This window comes from Marmota monax, unplaced genomic scaffold (assembly GCF_021218885.2).
Source record: "Marmota monax isolate L192 unplaced genomic scaffold, Marmota_monax_Labrador192_F-V1.1 WCK01_AAM20220418_F8-fsc00045, whole genome shotgun sequence".
Lineage (NCBI taxonomy): Eukaryota > Metazoa > Chordata > Mammalia > Rodentia > Sciuridae > Marmota > Marmota monax.
The window spans coordinates 7,780,320-7,797,702 of NW_026692132.1; the positions used below are offsets into that span (position 1 = coordinate 7,780,320).

Here is a 17,383-nt window from a genome sequence, read left to right on the forward strand (position 1 = left end):
ATTTACATGTTTGTTTATTATTTTCTTATCACAGTTTAGTGATTTGTTTCCTCAGCTGGATATTCTTCCATTGACTATATGGGTGTTCTGGAGACGCAGGTTAGCATGTTCATTGACTTCTATTATCTATTTTATCCCTTTCGGTGACGACAAAGGCCTTTCTGAGCAAGAACTTCAGTGTAATGCGCTAACAGGCAAGTCTGATTAGTTTTTAAGTCCACTCAGTGAAATTTGTTGTTGTTAATACACCCGTCCCGGCTCCCCCCCCCCCCCGAAAAAACCTAAATTGTGAGTTTTCCTGATATAAAATCTGAGTTTGGGTTTCCGAGCTGAGCTCATGCACACGTTGCTGCGGCTGAGGTCCCCCCGCTTTAGGACGTACTTCCCGCTCTCAGCCAAAAGATTGGTTTAGCCAAGACCCGCGCTTGCGGTGTCCCTCAGGGCTGTGTTTCCATCAGTCACCAACACAGTTTAATTAAGGCACTCAATTATTTTTTTGGTTTTTATGGTAGGTCCGATGCAATGACAGCCAATCCTGAACTTTGTCTAATTGCAGTTCCCGTATGTACAGCCTTTGGGCAGTCGGGTGTCAAGACGCGGCCGTTTTCTCCCACGCTCCCAGTGATGGATAACCTGGCTTTGTTTCTTATGGCTTCAGAAAAGGTCAGCTGGGTTGCATGGAAAGGAAACAGAGAATGTGGTGTGTTATGATATTACTGTTTGTTCAACAAAATATGACACAACAAACACCGATATATCAATAATTAGACATCTGCATTTTTTTTCCATATTTTTTGGTCATATGCAAACTGTTTATGAGGGAAAGAAAAGCTGAACTACCCCAAAGAAGCCAAGCTTCAACTACCCTGAAGTTTTTCTCTGCAGTCTAGAGCTTGTGGTCCTACCTATTTAAAAAAAACTAATTCTAAAACCAAAAAATTAGGTTCCATTTAGCAAATTTTGGGCAGGAAACATCTTTGAACTTGCTCTGCTCCATACCCTAGAACTTCTAGTGAAACTCAGAAGTTCTTTTAGGTTTTACAGTATTCTTTAAATGATATTATTGTTTTGTTAGACTGTCTTCTTCATGGTGCATGGATTAGACTCTTCAAATTATAATAAATTGCCTAAAATACTATATGTATAAATACTGATGACAGATATTCCTGTTTCTATAACACAAACCTATGCACAGACACTTTCATTCATTCACACCCATTATAGACATGACTCAGAACAGCACAGTTACTGACAGCTGGTTCATTCTATGCCTATTATGGAGGCAAGGGTCATATTTCAAAACTAAGCTTCAAGAGGGGACAGCAAAAAGAGGCCTGTCTCAAGACCTGCTAAATGTCCATCAATAGGAAACTTCCCAGATTAAGGCTAAGGGGTCAGGTCTCTCAACTCCTGATTCCATTCCTATTCCCAATTTATTAGGTAGCAGATAACAGTACTCAGAGGAGAAGCAGACATTGGTATGTAAATCTAATTACTATCCATTCACAACCTCTGAATTCTTTCTAGTAACTGACTTATAATGTTAACTCAAGATGTTCCTCAAGTTTTTTAATGACTTAGATCATAATTCTCTCACAATTCATAATGTAGTAAATTTCCTGTTGTGAATTTAAGTTTATCTAATTTTTTATGAAATTCTATCCCTGTATTTCTTCTGCTCTGGATTCTAATATCAAAATAATTATACATTAAAACAAGTAAGTTAATAAGTAGGTTAAAAACTGTTTGAGTAAACAATGTTTGAAAGTAATTTGTCCTGATAACTTCAAAAAGTTGAAATCAAATTGTTGGTAATGATATATTTATGATAAAATCCAAGGTAAATTTCATAGTTCCGTTTTAGTGAACAGTTTAAAAAATTAATACTTATTTTCATAATCAGGACTTGGGATTCATCCTTTACAGAAACATTAATGGTTTTTATATTTAGAAATTATGGAAATACAATGAAGATTTTAGGGGAAAACAGCAATTTCCCCTTGCCTTAGCCTGAGTTCCTGGGATTGCATATTGATTTAAATTGAACAGAAGGTGAATTTTAGTATGCAAATGAGGAAATTAGAAATGAAATTATTCCATCCAATTAATATACTGATTGGATTCCTTAATCAAGGACCTCACTCATATGACAGACTCTTACCTGAGGACTAGAGAATCTCGCCAGATAACAAACATGTCTGTAATAATCTTGTTCTTTGGAGTAAGACTCTTGGGAGGTTGTTATTAGAGATAAATATTTTCCTACTCAATATTAGAGTGAATATGCTTTGGGATATTTGTAAAAAAAAAGTATTATCAAAATAGTACCATCGTATCAAGAAAATAAAACAATGGAATCATACATTTACAAAACAGGCAGGGATTGCTATCATGATTTCTGGATAACTTTCCGATGTTATCCTGTTTTTCACTGTTGTGTTAGATGGATAGTTTGGGGGTCAGAGCTATGGGTTCCTGGATGTTTGGAATACTCCAGTGCTTTTTCTATGAGCTTCTAGAAAAAAATAATTTGGGGGGGCAGTTTTGACAGCTTAGGTTAAGTAAAGAAAAACTAGAAAAATGTATATCTATGAGTTTAATCTAAGCCAATATATTAGCCCATCTTCAACATTAGGAAGCTTTGGAATCCTAAGACCACTCAGGCTTGTTTATAGAGGACTCAGTAAGTGGTTCCAGATAATTCAAGTTTTCTACAGATACTACACTTAAATAAAACTGAGGCCAAAGTCTCAATATGTTTCTCTAGATTCCATTTCAATAAAATATATAATTATTAAAAAGTTTAGATTTGTTTTAATTTTTATGAAACACTAGAATATGATTAATAAAAACAGTATAATGTTTTTAAAGCATTTACAGAGGCTTTTGCCATGAATCTGTTTTTGTTTTCTTTCTTTTCTTGATCAGGTTTGTGAGGAAAAGAAAACCTTCAAAGCTCTGAAAATTTCATATACTCTCAAATAACCTCTCCTCTTTTATATTAATGCAAATGAGTATATTATTTAATGAATTTTTAACAACTTTCTGTTATCTTTTTAAATATGCTCTGCCATTTTTACATTCTATACTTACATCACCCACTTCTTCCATAAAATGTCTTTTCTATTCCTTTTGGTTGACCCTACGGAGCCCCCTCAGACTGGAAGATGTCCTACAAGTTTATCTATGGTGTGGATTCGGTTACATTATCATGGCTGTCACCGTTATTGTGCATGTTCCCCTTAAGGGATGGTGACTTTTAAGTAGATTTTCCAATATTTCTAGAAATTTGCAAGGTTTTTTGTTTTTATTTTGGTTTTGATTCTGTGACAATATTATCTAACTTATAAATCATTTATATAATTAAGTCAATAGAGTTTTTGAAAGGAAAAAGTCTTTTAATTTTATAGTAAAGTAAAAACTGCTTATGCTCAAGGCTTCTCTACAGGTGCAGATCATTTCATTTACCCTGAATGCCAGTGTCTTTTAAAATTTCAGATCTGAATGCCTTCCTTTTATTTAAAATGTATTGACTTAAAAGTTAAAATTTAGCTTTAAAGGTAGTTCATATGATGAGCTTCAATGCCAGGTTCTGACTCCAAAAATATTATTTAGTGCAAATCATATATGTATAACCTGGGAATTCATATCACTTTTTAGCAATTTCCCAGAACTTTGTAATAAACTGTTATCCTTGAGTATTTCTTTCTAAAGGTTTTAAATATTCTCTTTCTTTTTCTTTGCTTTCCAACCCTTGGACCTTGCTAATGGCTGGCATGCCAAAGAAACATCAGTTTTAATGAACTAATAACAACAAATTTTAGGCGTCTTGTAAAATTCATCTCAGAATGCAGTCCAAGTAATTGGCTCCACAAACTTGTCAGATATTGCTTTCTTAGTTTTGGAGAGTTTCTCCTTAACTCTGTAAAGGTTAAGATGACAGCATTCTCCAGATGGACAAGGTACCTTGACACCATCTCTGTTTGCTCTTTTGCTATTTAGAAGACATGGTCAGCATGTCTTAATCTGAGGGAATTGAGGTTTAGTTCTTAATTCTTTTACACAAAACTTGAAAGAACCACCTTGGAATTATCTGTGTGCAGTTGTTCTCAGTCATTAATTTCTAGATTGTGGATAAAAGCAATTAGATCTTGGTAAACAGGGATGACTTTGTTCTTTAACATGCCAACAAGTACTTGAATAATTTCTATATGAATAAATATCAAAATCGGGCACATTTATTTGGTATAACCTCAGATGTATGTCTTATTACAATTTATTTTGATTTTGAGTTTAGAGTACATCAAGTACTGAATGTCTCTTGAAGGTTCAAAGACTTATTTATCATGTAATCGGAATGAGAAGCCTATTCACTAGACTATTATATGTCATTTTAGAAAATAGTTTTTAAAGTTCTGGTTTTAGGAAGAACAATAAAAAATCCATTCAGGTCTTACTTTAAAATCACTTCCTATCATTAGAGGAAAGAAGAAGTGGACATTTAGATTCTTATAAAAAAAAAAAAGATCTCTATCTCCTGTGTTTTACTGAATGTGTACAATTTTTTATTGTGACAGGATGAGAGAATGTGAATAAGTAAGGCTGACCTGGCTTGTATAAAAGCAATTGAAATAAAAAAAGTATGTAATAACTCACTGCAATTTTTTATCATTTACTGTATCACTCCTATAGAACACATATATTGCTGACATCTTTGATGGAAAAACTGCTCAATTGTCTAAAATGCCTGTTTATTTTAGTGCAACTGTGTATTGTAGTCAGAATTCTGACAAATACTCCTCCCTAAAGGGTTGACTCAAGGACTTCTGTCATATGAACAAAACCAAGGATTTATGCTTTGAAAATATAGAAAGACCACTAATGGTCAACAAATTAGAATAGGAGCTGAAATTCCTTGAGAACATACTATGTGCCTTGGAGTTTTTACATGTATTGTTTCTCAGAAAACAATATGACCTTATCAAAATAAGAAATTGCCTAGGTTTCCATCATTCAAAACAGATTTTGTTTTCATTTTTTCAGCACTTATCCTAAACATGGGCTATTACAGAGAAGATTTGCCTGGTCTGTGTGCAAGGAGGCCCAGATCTAATTTCCAATTTTCCCCAAATTTCAGGAAAATAATACTGTTTAAATCATTTTGCAGAGCAATTCTGGTGCTTTTTTGTCTTTCTGAACCTTGCAATGCAGATATCTATTGACAACACAAAATTTCAAACAGTACATCTGCAGCCAAAGAAAACCGAACCACTTTGCACTGAAGTTTTCAAAAATATAAAGCTCTAATTAGAAGCAAGCAATACCACCACTGGACAGACAGGTCACAACACTGCGTTCACAGGATGCATCCCCCACTCACTGGAGTAGGCCCTAAGTCCTACCCCTAAATTTTAATACTTTCGGTTCCATATACGTTGTAACCTTCTCTATAGGTTGCTAAATTCTGGGTATTCTGCGAGGAAGTTGGGTTAAAAGTCTGTGCACTCTTTGCCACCTTCATTCTCTTCGCTTCTGCCCTGGACTTGTAACAGAACTCTATCAAAGCCACCAGCATTGCCAAGCCCAAGCCGCCAACCAGAATGTAGAAGACGCCTGCTACGTTGCTCAGGCTCAAGGCACTCGTCTTGTCCTGGGGGGATAAAGACACTTCAGTTAACTGTGGAAATGTCACATTCAAAAGGTAAAAGAAATACATGAAATCCAAATAGCCAATTAAAGTAAATGCTTAATTTAAACTGAAATTATCTATAAGTCACTGATGTAGGTTTATAAATTTAACTATAAAGCTTATAACTTTCAGGAGAAGTGAAATTATGATAATTATCAATATATTGAATATAATTGCATTCATTAAAATCTGTATCATTTTACCATTATGAAATATGCAATGAAAACCACTATACTTAGCCATATATAAGCATTTATATATTTACACATAGGGTGCCAGAAGTGGGTTTATTATAGAGTTTGAAAATGACATATTTAAAATCCAATTATGTAAGAAAGGGGACTTCTTTTTGGCTTTGCTTCCTTTAAAACTCAGTTTTAATGTTTGAAATTCCTCTTGAATAAATCTAACTCCATAATTCTCCTACTGAAGGAACAAGGATCTTCTAAGCTGATAGTTTCACATTTTGTTTATCAATACTTTACAAACTATATAAAAACAATATACTATGGTACATATAATTTATTTCTGTTATGTCTATATGGGAAATCTCATGAAAAATATCACTTTTGCATATTGAATACTATTTAGGAATAATTATATAGGCATAATACTTGGGTAGTCTTTTTAAGATAATTTTTAAAAATACATAAATTATCATGGTCAATTGAGAAATAAGTTATTTATATATGGACAAATTTATAATTATTTTTAATGCTTTAAAAATACAATTCCATTCCCACTTAAATATATTAGAGATTGATTAATATTTTAGACATTATTCTTCAGTTTTACTATATTACTGTCTCATAATTAATAGTCAAACATATGATTAGAAAATATTAAATTTTAAGAAAAATTCAGAATTTCCTTAATAAATTAAAATAGTTTTATTATATAACATTATTTCCAAAAGTATTTTTTAGACAACCTGGAAGATGCTTTGTGGTCATCATTTTCTCAGCAGTATGTTTTGTTCAAAATGTGAATCAGAACCTTAAATAGTTTTATTAGGAAAGTGTTCATTTCAAAAGATGTATTATATATGTTGTTTACTTAGTCATGATATCAACTAACTAGGCCAAAAATTTAGGGTAATTTCAGTTTTAAAATAATCTTTCATTAATTGTTTGTGTCTCTCAAACTTTACATCAGAATTTGAGATTGGTTCCTTTTCTGGCCAATCTTCTGGTTCAAATGCAGATGAAAGTGGTTGATATGGAGATCAGATCTGCAGAAGAATCAATTAACCTGACTTTCTTTCCTTCTTAAATTAACTGAGGTTTTCCAATTTAAGCCAGCTACTTGTTTAATGTCTTAGAATGACGAATAATTCATTTATTTTCTAGGAGAAGATACAGAAAAAAATAAAAGGGGATTCAAAGAACCTTCAACTATGACTTTCAGGCACTGTTAACTATTTTCTATTAACATGTTTAAGTACCTTATTCAAAGACATACATTATATATTGTTTTCTTCAGAATAAAAATATAACTGTACTTCACAGAATTTGGCCTATAGGTTTCTGCATTGTTCTGAAAAGAATTCATAAATTAAAGGTCTTAGAACTTGAGGATATTATTTGTAAACATTGATTACTAAAATAACTTTGGAGAATAGAATTGGAAAGTTCATTCTGTTTATCTGTTAGCACAGAAGTATCAAAGGGCCTCTTCAAATCAAAGTGGAGTGTGTGGCAATATGATAACAAAAGATTGAACTTTGGAATAAACATTTATTTAATATTTAGCATCTTTTTTTCTGGATGACTATGGATTAATTTCCCATTTTGAGAATGTATCAGTTCTTGAAATAATTGATTTCATAATCTTTAGCTCCATAAGGAAAACCTAAACCAAAAAAAAGCCACTACTTTTATTAGTGGTACGTAGTTTGAGAATAACAAGGAATTTTGTTATTTTATATATATTTGCAGTTAATTTAAATTATTTAAAAGCCTTAATATTGGGGAGCACGTTGTGATTCCCTGGAAAGTTAATCCCTGTGGTTGGAATTCATGATATTAGCTTCTGATTTAGGCTGTGGCTCAGTGCATAGAGAAATGTTCAGTTTTTAAGGTTTCCATATGATTTTGACAATTGCTCCCGTTTATTGTTTTGTGAACACAAGAGGAGGCCCGAACTGCAGCGACTGACCTTGCTTCCCGAGTCCTTGGGTCCACATTCACCTTTATCGTACCACCATTTGTTTTTCAGCTTGTCTAAGACGCCTGCCTCACTGAGTTTCAAAACGGCAAGGTTTACAGGAGTTCTTCACGTGGAAAATAACATAAATAACATTATATATGTTATTTTATGTTATTCAAGTAAAACTACATTAGAATCGCATGGTAAAGTGACAGAGCAAAGGCCACAGTAGGTGTTATGTCTTGTACTGTAGGCCCAGGTTTAGGATCAGACATAAAACTGGGGCCTGCTCCATCGCTTTAGGTAACAGGCACATACTGCTAGGGAGGATCTTTAAATAAAATGTATGCAATTACTGTGAATCCAAAACTATTGGCCTGGGTTGGGTTCCTTGAGCATTTATAATTTCCCCACATAAATGTGAGTCTCAATATCCAGAAGCTATCTTCTTTCCTCTTTAAGACTTAATGAAAGTGGCTGCAAGTTGACAGACAGACATAAGCAGAAGGTAGACAGGACTGCTTTCACTTCTGACATGCATTATGATTCAGCTACTAGGACTTTGCTTTCTGCTCTAAAAGTATGTCCACAGTATCCATCAATAGATTGACTCCTTACCCACTGTATTCTAAGACCTCATTGAAAGAAGAGAGTGACTCTAGTGTCACAGACTAAGAGCATCTCATAACTCTTGCAAAGATCCTCATAAGTCTAATATGTAAATTATTATTTAAAAATCATAGCCCATGCTGATATTTTGCTTCTGAATTGCAGTATTTACCCTAAATAATATCACCAGAGCCATTTTCATCTATCTTATCTTGAGTTTACTATGTTAATATACTCAAAGTACAGGTGAAGTGATTTTAAGTTAGTAATGATAGGTTAGGGGTTACTAAAATTTTTCTGACTAGAAAATGATTCTTACTATAAAGTCATTTGAAAAATGTTCTTCTGTCTTTGATTCTTTCAATACTAATAGTGTATAATGAGTCTGAGTGAGATGTCAGCTATCATCTAGTATCAATATCTTGAGTAATATAAAATTATCCCAGCCTTTCATTTTCTATACAACAATATGAAAGTCAAGAAGATGAATAGGAAGCACTATCTGCTAGGATCATTTGTTGTTACTATCTTTATGGTTGGTTGGTTTTGGTTTCTTTCTGCTGGAGGTTGGCTACATTCCTATGGACATTTTTCAGGCTGCCACAGTCATTTTGTCTGGCATATGATTCAGAGCCTTACATCTGATTGAGTGCATTTGGTGAAACACAGCATGCATTTATTTGGCTACCAGAAGATTAATTCCATAAACCCAGCTACATAACTAGGTGATGTATTAATAATGACAGTGATAATGATTAATGCTTATTGTGCACTGACTGTGTACCAGACAGTTTAAAAAACATTTTACCTCTTTAATACTGTCATTCAGATTTTGCAAATGAGAAAAACAATGAGAGCTTAACTCAACTATTTACATGGCTAGGTGATAGCTGAATCAGGATTTGTCATAATCTGACTTCATAGCATATGCAATTAAAAATATAACTGAAGAATCAGAAGATGGGTTTTCTGGGTGTAATTAAATTTTTTTCTAAAAGTTAAACTAAAATCTATTACTTTCCATAATTTAGTTTTGAAAAATGTTTCCAAAATACCACTTTTTCATTTTGTTTGTATGGTTTTTGAATACAACTTAAATTTTGTATCAGTGTTGTAAGATCTTACTATGGCTTATATTCACTAATCCATTGAAGAAGTAATATGCATTTGCCAGGATCCCAGAATATTAGGTTGTTTTTTGGGGCTGAAATCTGACATAAGCATGATTTAACACTCTAAATGCTGTTTCGAGATGGGGTAGTTAATTGAAGTGCTTAAGATGAACCAGAGGAATCTAGGTTTTACTAACTATACCGTGCCTCTTCCATACATACTTCAGTTCTACCTCCATTTATGAAATGATTGTTAAAAAGTCAACAAATGGGTTGATGGTAAACTGTGAAGGAATGAATTAAAAAACCCTTACACCTCTAAAATTATACCTTTTCACTTATCCTTTTTGAAAGATGTAGGGCCCTTTCTTCATACCTTTTGTTAAATTTTTATGGCCAAAGATTCCTTCACTCAGAATTTCCTAATACTGGGAATGGCTACCAGGTGAGTAAGGATGCTGATTATCTCACATTGTGGAGTGTGAAATGGAAGCTGAATAGTTCAGTTGTTGGTCATATAAGTAATAAATCCCTTGAAGGAAAGTACAGTGGTTAATTCTCTTTTTCTCCACAGGTTCTACCACACCCCCCAATCAAAGCAGAAGTTAGATAATTTGGTGTTGAATGGAAGGTTGGAGATGTGTTCCATTCCCTCAACTCCATCCATTACAATCCTATGAATGACAGGGGATCAATTTTCTTTGTATAGGAACCTTTCCATGTGTGGCACTTGTTTCTGTGTTTTCTCCTTTCACGAGATGAAACACTTAGGAAAATTAGTGTTTTCCTACCAAGATTCTATATTTCAAAATCAGATCAGCCAGGACTTTAGCCATCTTGTGCTAAGATCTCTTGGTATGCTCCCTCTACACTCAGTTGGCAGCAATTGTCTCTCCTGCTTCAGCTTCCCAATCAACAAAAGCTTTAGAGCCAGCTGCATTCCTGGATTCTGTACTTTTCCTTCATATTTTACCTCTTTTGAGGGAGATCAGGTCAAAGGGAGGGGTGAAGTAAGTTTAAAAAGAAAATCAGTCACCCGAAGAAGTCCAAAATGAAAATGAAAAAACAACAAATGATGTCTGATAATTTGGTTTGATCTAAGGTAGGTCAGGCCATTTAAAATAGCACCTTTCATTACAAATTCAAAGTAGGGCATTATTACCATTTAGATTGCAACAACCTATTCTGTTGGTGATAAACTTTAGGTCAATGTACAACCTATTAGGTTTTTTTGTTTGTTTTTTATGCAAACAAAATTCTTGAGGGAAAATAGAACATACTATAAATTTCATTTGAGGTGAACATTTTATGTTAATTTTTATAACATTTTGGAAAGCTACTTGTTAAGATTTGAAATAACTTTTTAAAATAAACTTTTCTGGTTCATATTTGTGAAAGCAATGACTACGCACCTGAAAGAAGAAGCAGTTTAATTTTGGAAATGATAAGATTAGATTCACATTTATTCTTTTGGACAACAAATATTTACTGAGTGTCTAGTATATAACAAACAATGTGTTCAACAAACAATGTGTTGAAATTGATTAGATCTAAGTTGTTTAATCATTCATTTAAATCAATTACAATGATTTTTATTACATAATTTTGTTCCCTAATATATGTACATTTCTGCTATATTTTTCTGTTTTTCTCTGGAAGGTCTTAAGTATCCACTAAAATGGAACTTCAATATATTTTTAGAAAATTTTATCTGTTATAGCTTTGTTATACTTCTTATGTTTGTGATAAAAATAAAGTAAAATTTGCAAACAAAAATTTTGTAGTGGAATAATATATATGTTTTTATTCTTTCTGGTGTTACTATAGGACTTTTTGACCTTTCTAGTTTACATAGAGGAATGCTAGAATATTAGTATAAACTTGAATAATTTTGTATATATATATATATATATATATATATATATATATATATATATACACACACACACACTTATTTATACGCTTATAGAAACTATCAGAAAAATTCTAGGTAATTTGGGGCTCCAAAATTAATTAATACTCCTTAAAATGATATTATCATGCAAATGTGATTCTTCTCCCTCAAGGCTCAGATTGAGGCTTAAACTCTCAATGTAACAGTATTGTGGTGAGAATCTTTAAGACGCCTTTGGTGATGAGAGAGCTCTGTCCTCACAAATGGATTAATGCTTTTTTTTGAGACAGGGTGTTTCCTCAAGATTAGATTAGGTTTCATGGGACTGGGCCTCTGGGTCTCTTGCTTCCTCTCTTACACAAGACCTCATTCTCTCTTCTCCTTCTCTCTTTCCCGCTCTTCACTATGAGATGCCATATGGAATTTTAAGGTGTGTCCAGGTATCCTAATCCACTCTGCTTCGACTTTCTATCCACCATAATGATGAGCCAAATAAATGTCTTTTCTTTACATATTACCCAGAGTTGGGTATTTTGTTGGAGCATTTCAGAATGGATTAAGACAGATGGTGCCTAGGATACAGGCAAACTTTTTACTTCCTCTTTCTGAAGTAGATAGACTCCTAATAACAATTTGAAAGGCTTTTGAGAATGGGTTTAGGAAGGATTAATTGCAGCCACCCCGAGAAAGATACTCCCTGAAAACAGTATTGTTGTGTGAATTAGATGGCCAAGTGAGATAACATATAATCCAATGAAGTTGCAGATAAGCAGATTTGGACAAATTTCTAGATTAAAAAAAAATCTATACTCTTAAATAGATACTTTAAAATTTTCATTATTTTTACTTATCAGTTGGAGGTAGTTATTCAGTCAGAATTTTTCCATCTGTGGATTGGTTTCTTTAAGTCTATAAAGAGGAATATTAGTATATAGGGGACACTATGTAGTATGTTCTGCTAATTGTATTTTTATTGCCACATTATTTTATGAAGATGAAAATATGACATGGATGAAGTAATGATAGATTTGTTCTTATTTTTCTGGCCTGATAATTTTGTAATTGATCCATTAATGGAAGGCAAAAAAAAAATGTGTACTTTACATAACTATCTTTGAGTTCTTATTTTTTCTTCAATAGAAGCCTGAGGGTTTTATATGGAAAAAAAAAAAAACTTTCTGGTAGGATTTCTTAGTTCAAGGTGGAGCCATATCATTGCTGTTATTTACAAATAATTGGTAAAATTTCTGGCCAAGTAATGGTGAAGAAAATAAAACAGATTTACCTTCTCTGTTCTTTGTCATCTCTTCACTAAATTGCTCTGCTCTTATAGAAACTTGCATCTCTTCCTGTTTTTTGAAAACATGGCTCTGAGGACTATCAAAAAAAATGTCTGATCCACAGCCTTTTCTAACTACAGTTTTTCAGTGAGTATTTTCATCAGATTTTTTAATGTGTCAACAAATTGATAATAGTTGCAAATATTTTTGCTTTGACAGTAATTGCATACTTAGTTTGTGAAGGGATTTGACAAGCAATTCAACTGGTATTAGTAGGTCCAAACCAAATGTCTCCCAGCAGATGCACCTATTACTTTACATACTGTTTACCCGCTTTTGGTGACATTGAGGCTAACCTTGGAGTCACCTCCCCCGCTGCCACATTCTCCTTTGTCGTACCACCATTTGTTTTTCAATTTGTCCAAGAGGCCTTGTTCATTCAGTTTTAAAACTGCGAGGTTAACAGCATTTCTTGAAACGATAAAACATATTTTGTAAGAAACTGCACAGCTGTTAAGATGTTAGAAGGAATGAGGACTTAAGCTCTTTTATAAGCTTCTCCCAGACGCTAAATAAACCTCTCATTTTGCCATCCTGCAGTCCCTTCCACCAGAGTCCAAACCAAAGGCAATTGTAACCAATTTCAAATGTATTAAACATGCAGTATTTGGTGCTGTTCATTTTCATGGTTCTTTTATTGTCAAATAACTGATCTCATCAAACAAATATATGATTGTTTTTTTTTTGCACAACAGTAATAAACTTGTATTTACTCTTAATTGAGAAAAAATTGTGTCTCTAATTCCTTTACCTCTAAGAATGTCAATGACCCAAGAGAGACTGGAATGAAAATTCATTCTCAGAAGGTAAAACAAAATGGCATAAACAAACCAACAAAGCAGTCATTAATTTTGTATACTGATTTTCTGACAGCAAAGATTATGGCTTAATTACTATTCCCTTTATTTATGTGGGTTTAGTTTGCTTGATTTAATTGGTCTCAGAATCCAGGTGAGCTCGGTTTCATGGGCTGAAAAGGACAGGCTAGTCAAGAGACAGTAGTAGCAGCTCTTAGGGATAAGTTCTTACATATAAAGTTCTTGTTGCTTCTTGAAGGCATTAGATTCTATTTAGAAATTAGGATCACATATCCAATTTGACTGTTTAAATTAAGCAATTAAACCCAGGAAGCAATGCTGCATGTGATATGGACTTTATAAACAAACACTTTAGATTAGATTTTCTCTATGTTTATGGGGGAATAGGGACAGCAAATTCTAATTATTCTAAGAGGATTGAAAAAAAAATGTTATGGGCTTTTGTTTCCCATGCATTTGGTTTCTTTCCTGCTTTCAAGTTACAGTTTTTAATGAACCATTAACTTTTCCAAGAGGTTTCTCCAGAATTTAATGAAATTTCTGTTTTATCTAAGGAGTGGTTTATACACGGAGGAATTCTGGCTACAGTCTGTGCTATTTGAGAAACACTGAATTTGGTGATTACCTAATGCCAAATGAATTACAGAGCAGATGAAACAACTACAACTGTATTGATGAATAGCATGATTTGCAAGTAAAATGTCATTTAGCTGACTAATAAAGTGTTGGCTATTTTACTACTAAATAGCCTGTTAAAGTGTAAAATGTTTTCATGGTATTTCAGGTGAATAATGTACTTTTCCACTGTTGTGATGTGTTGATCCACTTGAAGAGTGGACATTTCCCATGAGCAAACCATACGCTTTAGGAGCATTAACTCTCTTTAAGACTGCCATTTACTACATAGATAATTAAATGATTAGGTGTTCCCACATTCCCAAGTGTCACGTTAGTGGCATAAAATAATTAATATATTTCAAAATGAACAATATCAGGTGATCAGTTTAATCACCAAAAGGACCAAATTAAAATGTAAAAATAAATACATATTCAGTGAAGCTAGAAACATCTATTTTTTTTTTTAAATTCTGTTGGGAATTTTGTATTTATAAGAAACTACATTTGTCTTTCAATGAATTGAAACTACTAAAGTTTTCCTATTTTGGAGAAAATGACTCTTATAATTCACATTATTTTAGCTTTAAATATTCATTTTAGGTTTTTTTTTTTTTTTTAGTGAAGCAGTATCCAAATTATTTTATATGTTGGTTTAGACCATTCCTTTGATAAAATTAAAACCATTTCATGAGAGGGTTATTTAACAGGGTTATTAGCCATATCCAAAGACAGTTTCACAGCACAATAAAAAACAAAAAAGCAAAATAAAGGAATGGATAAGGAAAAAAAGCTTTATGTTGGTAAAATTGTTTGGAATCAAGCTATCTGCAAAAATTATTCTAAAACATTGTCTTTCTAATACCATATAATAGGCCATGTAAAAACAGATTAGTTTCACACTGCTATCCATATGTGTGCACATATCTATATTTGATTTTACATTTGATTAATAAATAAGTCATTGCCCCGTTCACAAGTAATTCACATTTTCCTTCCAGAAATATGTGCTCCCTCAGTAAAGTCCACTTAATATCATCATATATAAAATTTTCTTTTCTTTGATGATATATAGTGGAAGGCACTTATAATTAATATCTTCAGCATTTCAAAATTTCTTGATAGAGCCTGTTATTTTCTGTAATTGTCAAATTAATATGTCATTTCCTTACATAATAAATTTAGGTCTAAAGGCCTCCTTGGATTGCTATTTATACTGCAACATAAACCACATATATCAGGACCATTTGGACATCTGTTCTATTTTATGGAATGATTAGTCTTTTCATATTGTTAATAATAAGAATCATTAAATGGTTAAAAAAAAGTATAAAGTTGTTTCTGTCACTTTACTACACTAGGTTAAAAAGTATTTTTTTATTCAGCAAAAGTGAAAAGGGAATCCTGAAAGAACTGTAGTAAACAAGGTCAGGGCACCCTAAGCAGTCAGGTAAACGAGGGACACAGGAAGAGATCCTTACTGAAGCACATTTAACTACTGCTTTGGAATCTCCTTGATACATCTGAGAACTTGATTTCAAAATCAATGTCAGAAACTCATATCGATTATATGGGATATTTGTACTTTATAGTTAATTATTAAAGAAGGTGTAATAGTGGTCTGCTAAGCAAAATAGAGAAGAAAAATATTGTGGGTTATTTCCTACATTAATTATACCTTTTATTGTATTAAATGCAACTTTTACAGAATAAAGTCAATTAAAATGATTTTTTCCCCATTTAAAAATGGGAGGGAAGGAAGAAATAGTAGCTGAACACATTCTTGCTGGATATATAAACCACACTGGAAAACCCTGGTGTGTTGACAATGGCCTTTTACAGAGTGCAGTAGAACCCAGGAAATTTTCTTATTTGCCTTTGCCTTTTATGCATCATGTGAAGTCTACGTAAGAAAAAGTCTCCAATTAGTTTTTTTTCCTAGTGGTGAAATGATACGGAATTTGACTATGGGATGAAAATGCTCACTTGATCAAATTCCAGGACCTCTGGAAAACCTCCAAAGGTTTTATTCCTAGAATTCCCTTCAATTGAGCTTGAGATTATAAAATTTTACCTTACTGCCTGATTTGGGACTTAATTTTGTTAAGGATGTAGTTGAAATGTTACCTAAACAAAACTTTTAAAGCAGGGAACTAACAGATTTACTTTTTTCATTTATTAATTTTGGGTAAATTTAAAAAATTAAAAGTAAGATTTTTCTTATAAAAAGCATGCTTAACACAGGCTAACACATTTGCCACTCCCTTGACTCTTCCGTAATGACTTATCACCAAATTCTGTAGAGTCGAATATGCTCGGGATTACTTTATGCCTTATGCGTTATATTTACTTCTAAACTATGTGTCTTATAGTGTAATTTCCCGTTGGTGAGGTATTAAAGTGTACATTTGCTAAAACATGTATATAAATTAATGGGACAAATTTATAAAGCTTAAGTTTAGTAAAGTGTTTTTATGATTTCCTGTATTATTGTAAAGAACTGATGATATAAACACTTAGAATTAGTTTCCGACCGATCACAGGATATTCAGGGCATGTGTAGTTTGTAGAATAAATAATTTGCAATAACAGGTTTAGCCTGGCTAAAACAAATTCAATTCTTTTTCACTTACTTGGACAAACACTTTAATGTTGGATGGCCATAGTATGTGGCCCTACTACAATTTATTTCTCTAACCATTGTGTGGTGTTAGTGCTCTATTATCCTGTTAAAAAAGGATTCCTTAGTTTTATACATATGAAAACATCTCACTGATTTTTAAGATGGCTGTTTTCACTGACATACTATCTTTGTACTATGTTCTTTATAAAATTTAAATACCAGGTGTTATGATGTCTAAAATATTTATCAAAACAAGACTGAGATTTTTTTCATAGTTTCCATCCAGCACATCCTAATGTAGTTTAAAACAACTTAAAAATGATGTGAATTAACCAGAAATTGTGTAATGAAATAAGGAAATTCCTTTTGAATCATCAAAGGGCTTTGATAGATAATTTATGCAGGAAGAAATACAAATCATATACAAGTAATTCAATCTTAGTTGGAATTAGTGAGTTAAAGTACTATAAATTCATTTTTCTTCATTCATATTAGAAAAATAAAAGTAAACATGATGTTCAATATTGTCAAGAAT

At 32.7% G+C, this 17,383-nt stretch overlaps 1 protein-coding gene across 5 annotated transcripts in view; it reads right to left on the reverse strand.

Moving 5' to 3' along the window:
• Nucleotides 1-281: 281 nt before the first annotated feature.
• The window catches only part of Gria4 (glutamate ionotropic receptor AMPA type subunit 4), a 342,372-nt gene continuing 325,270 nt past the window's right edge, over nucleotides 282-17,383 (reverse strand). Inside the window, exons 15-17 of one of the 5 annotated variants that reach the window (XM_058586584.1) lie at nucleotides 7,847-7,961; nucleotides 5,516-5,650; nucleotides 282-668 (exon numbers count right to left, since the gene is read on the reverse strand). In XM_058586584.1, the coding sequence (XP_058442567.1) occupies nucleotides 504-668; nucleotides 5,516-5,650; nucleotides 7,847-7,961 (415 nt within the window). In that variant the 3' untranslated portion in view covers nucleotides 282-503. Of the gene's footprint in view, nucleotides 669-5,279; nucleotides 5,651-7,846; nucleotides 7,962-13,088; nucleotides 13,204-17,383 lie in introns of those variants that run through there. The other 4 variants (XM_046466478.2, XM_058586593.1, XM_058586590.1 and 1 more) reach the window with 4 other exon arrangements.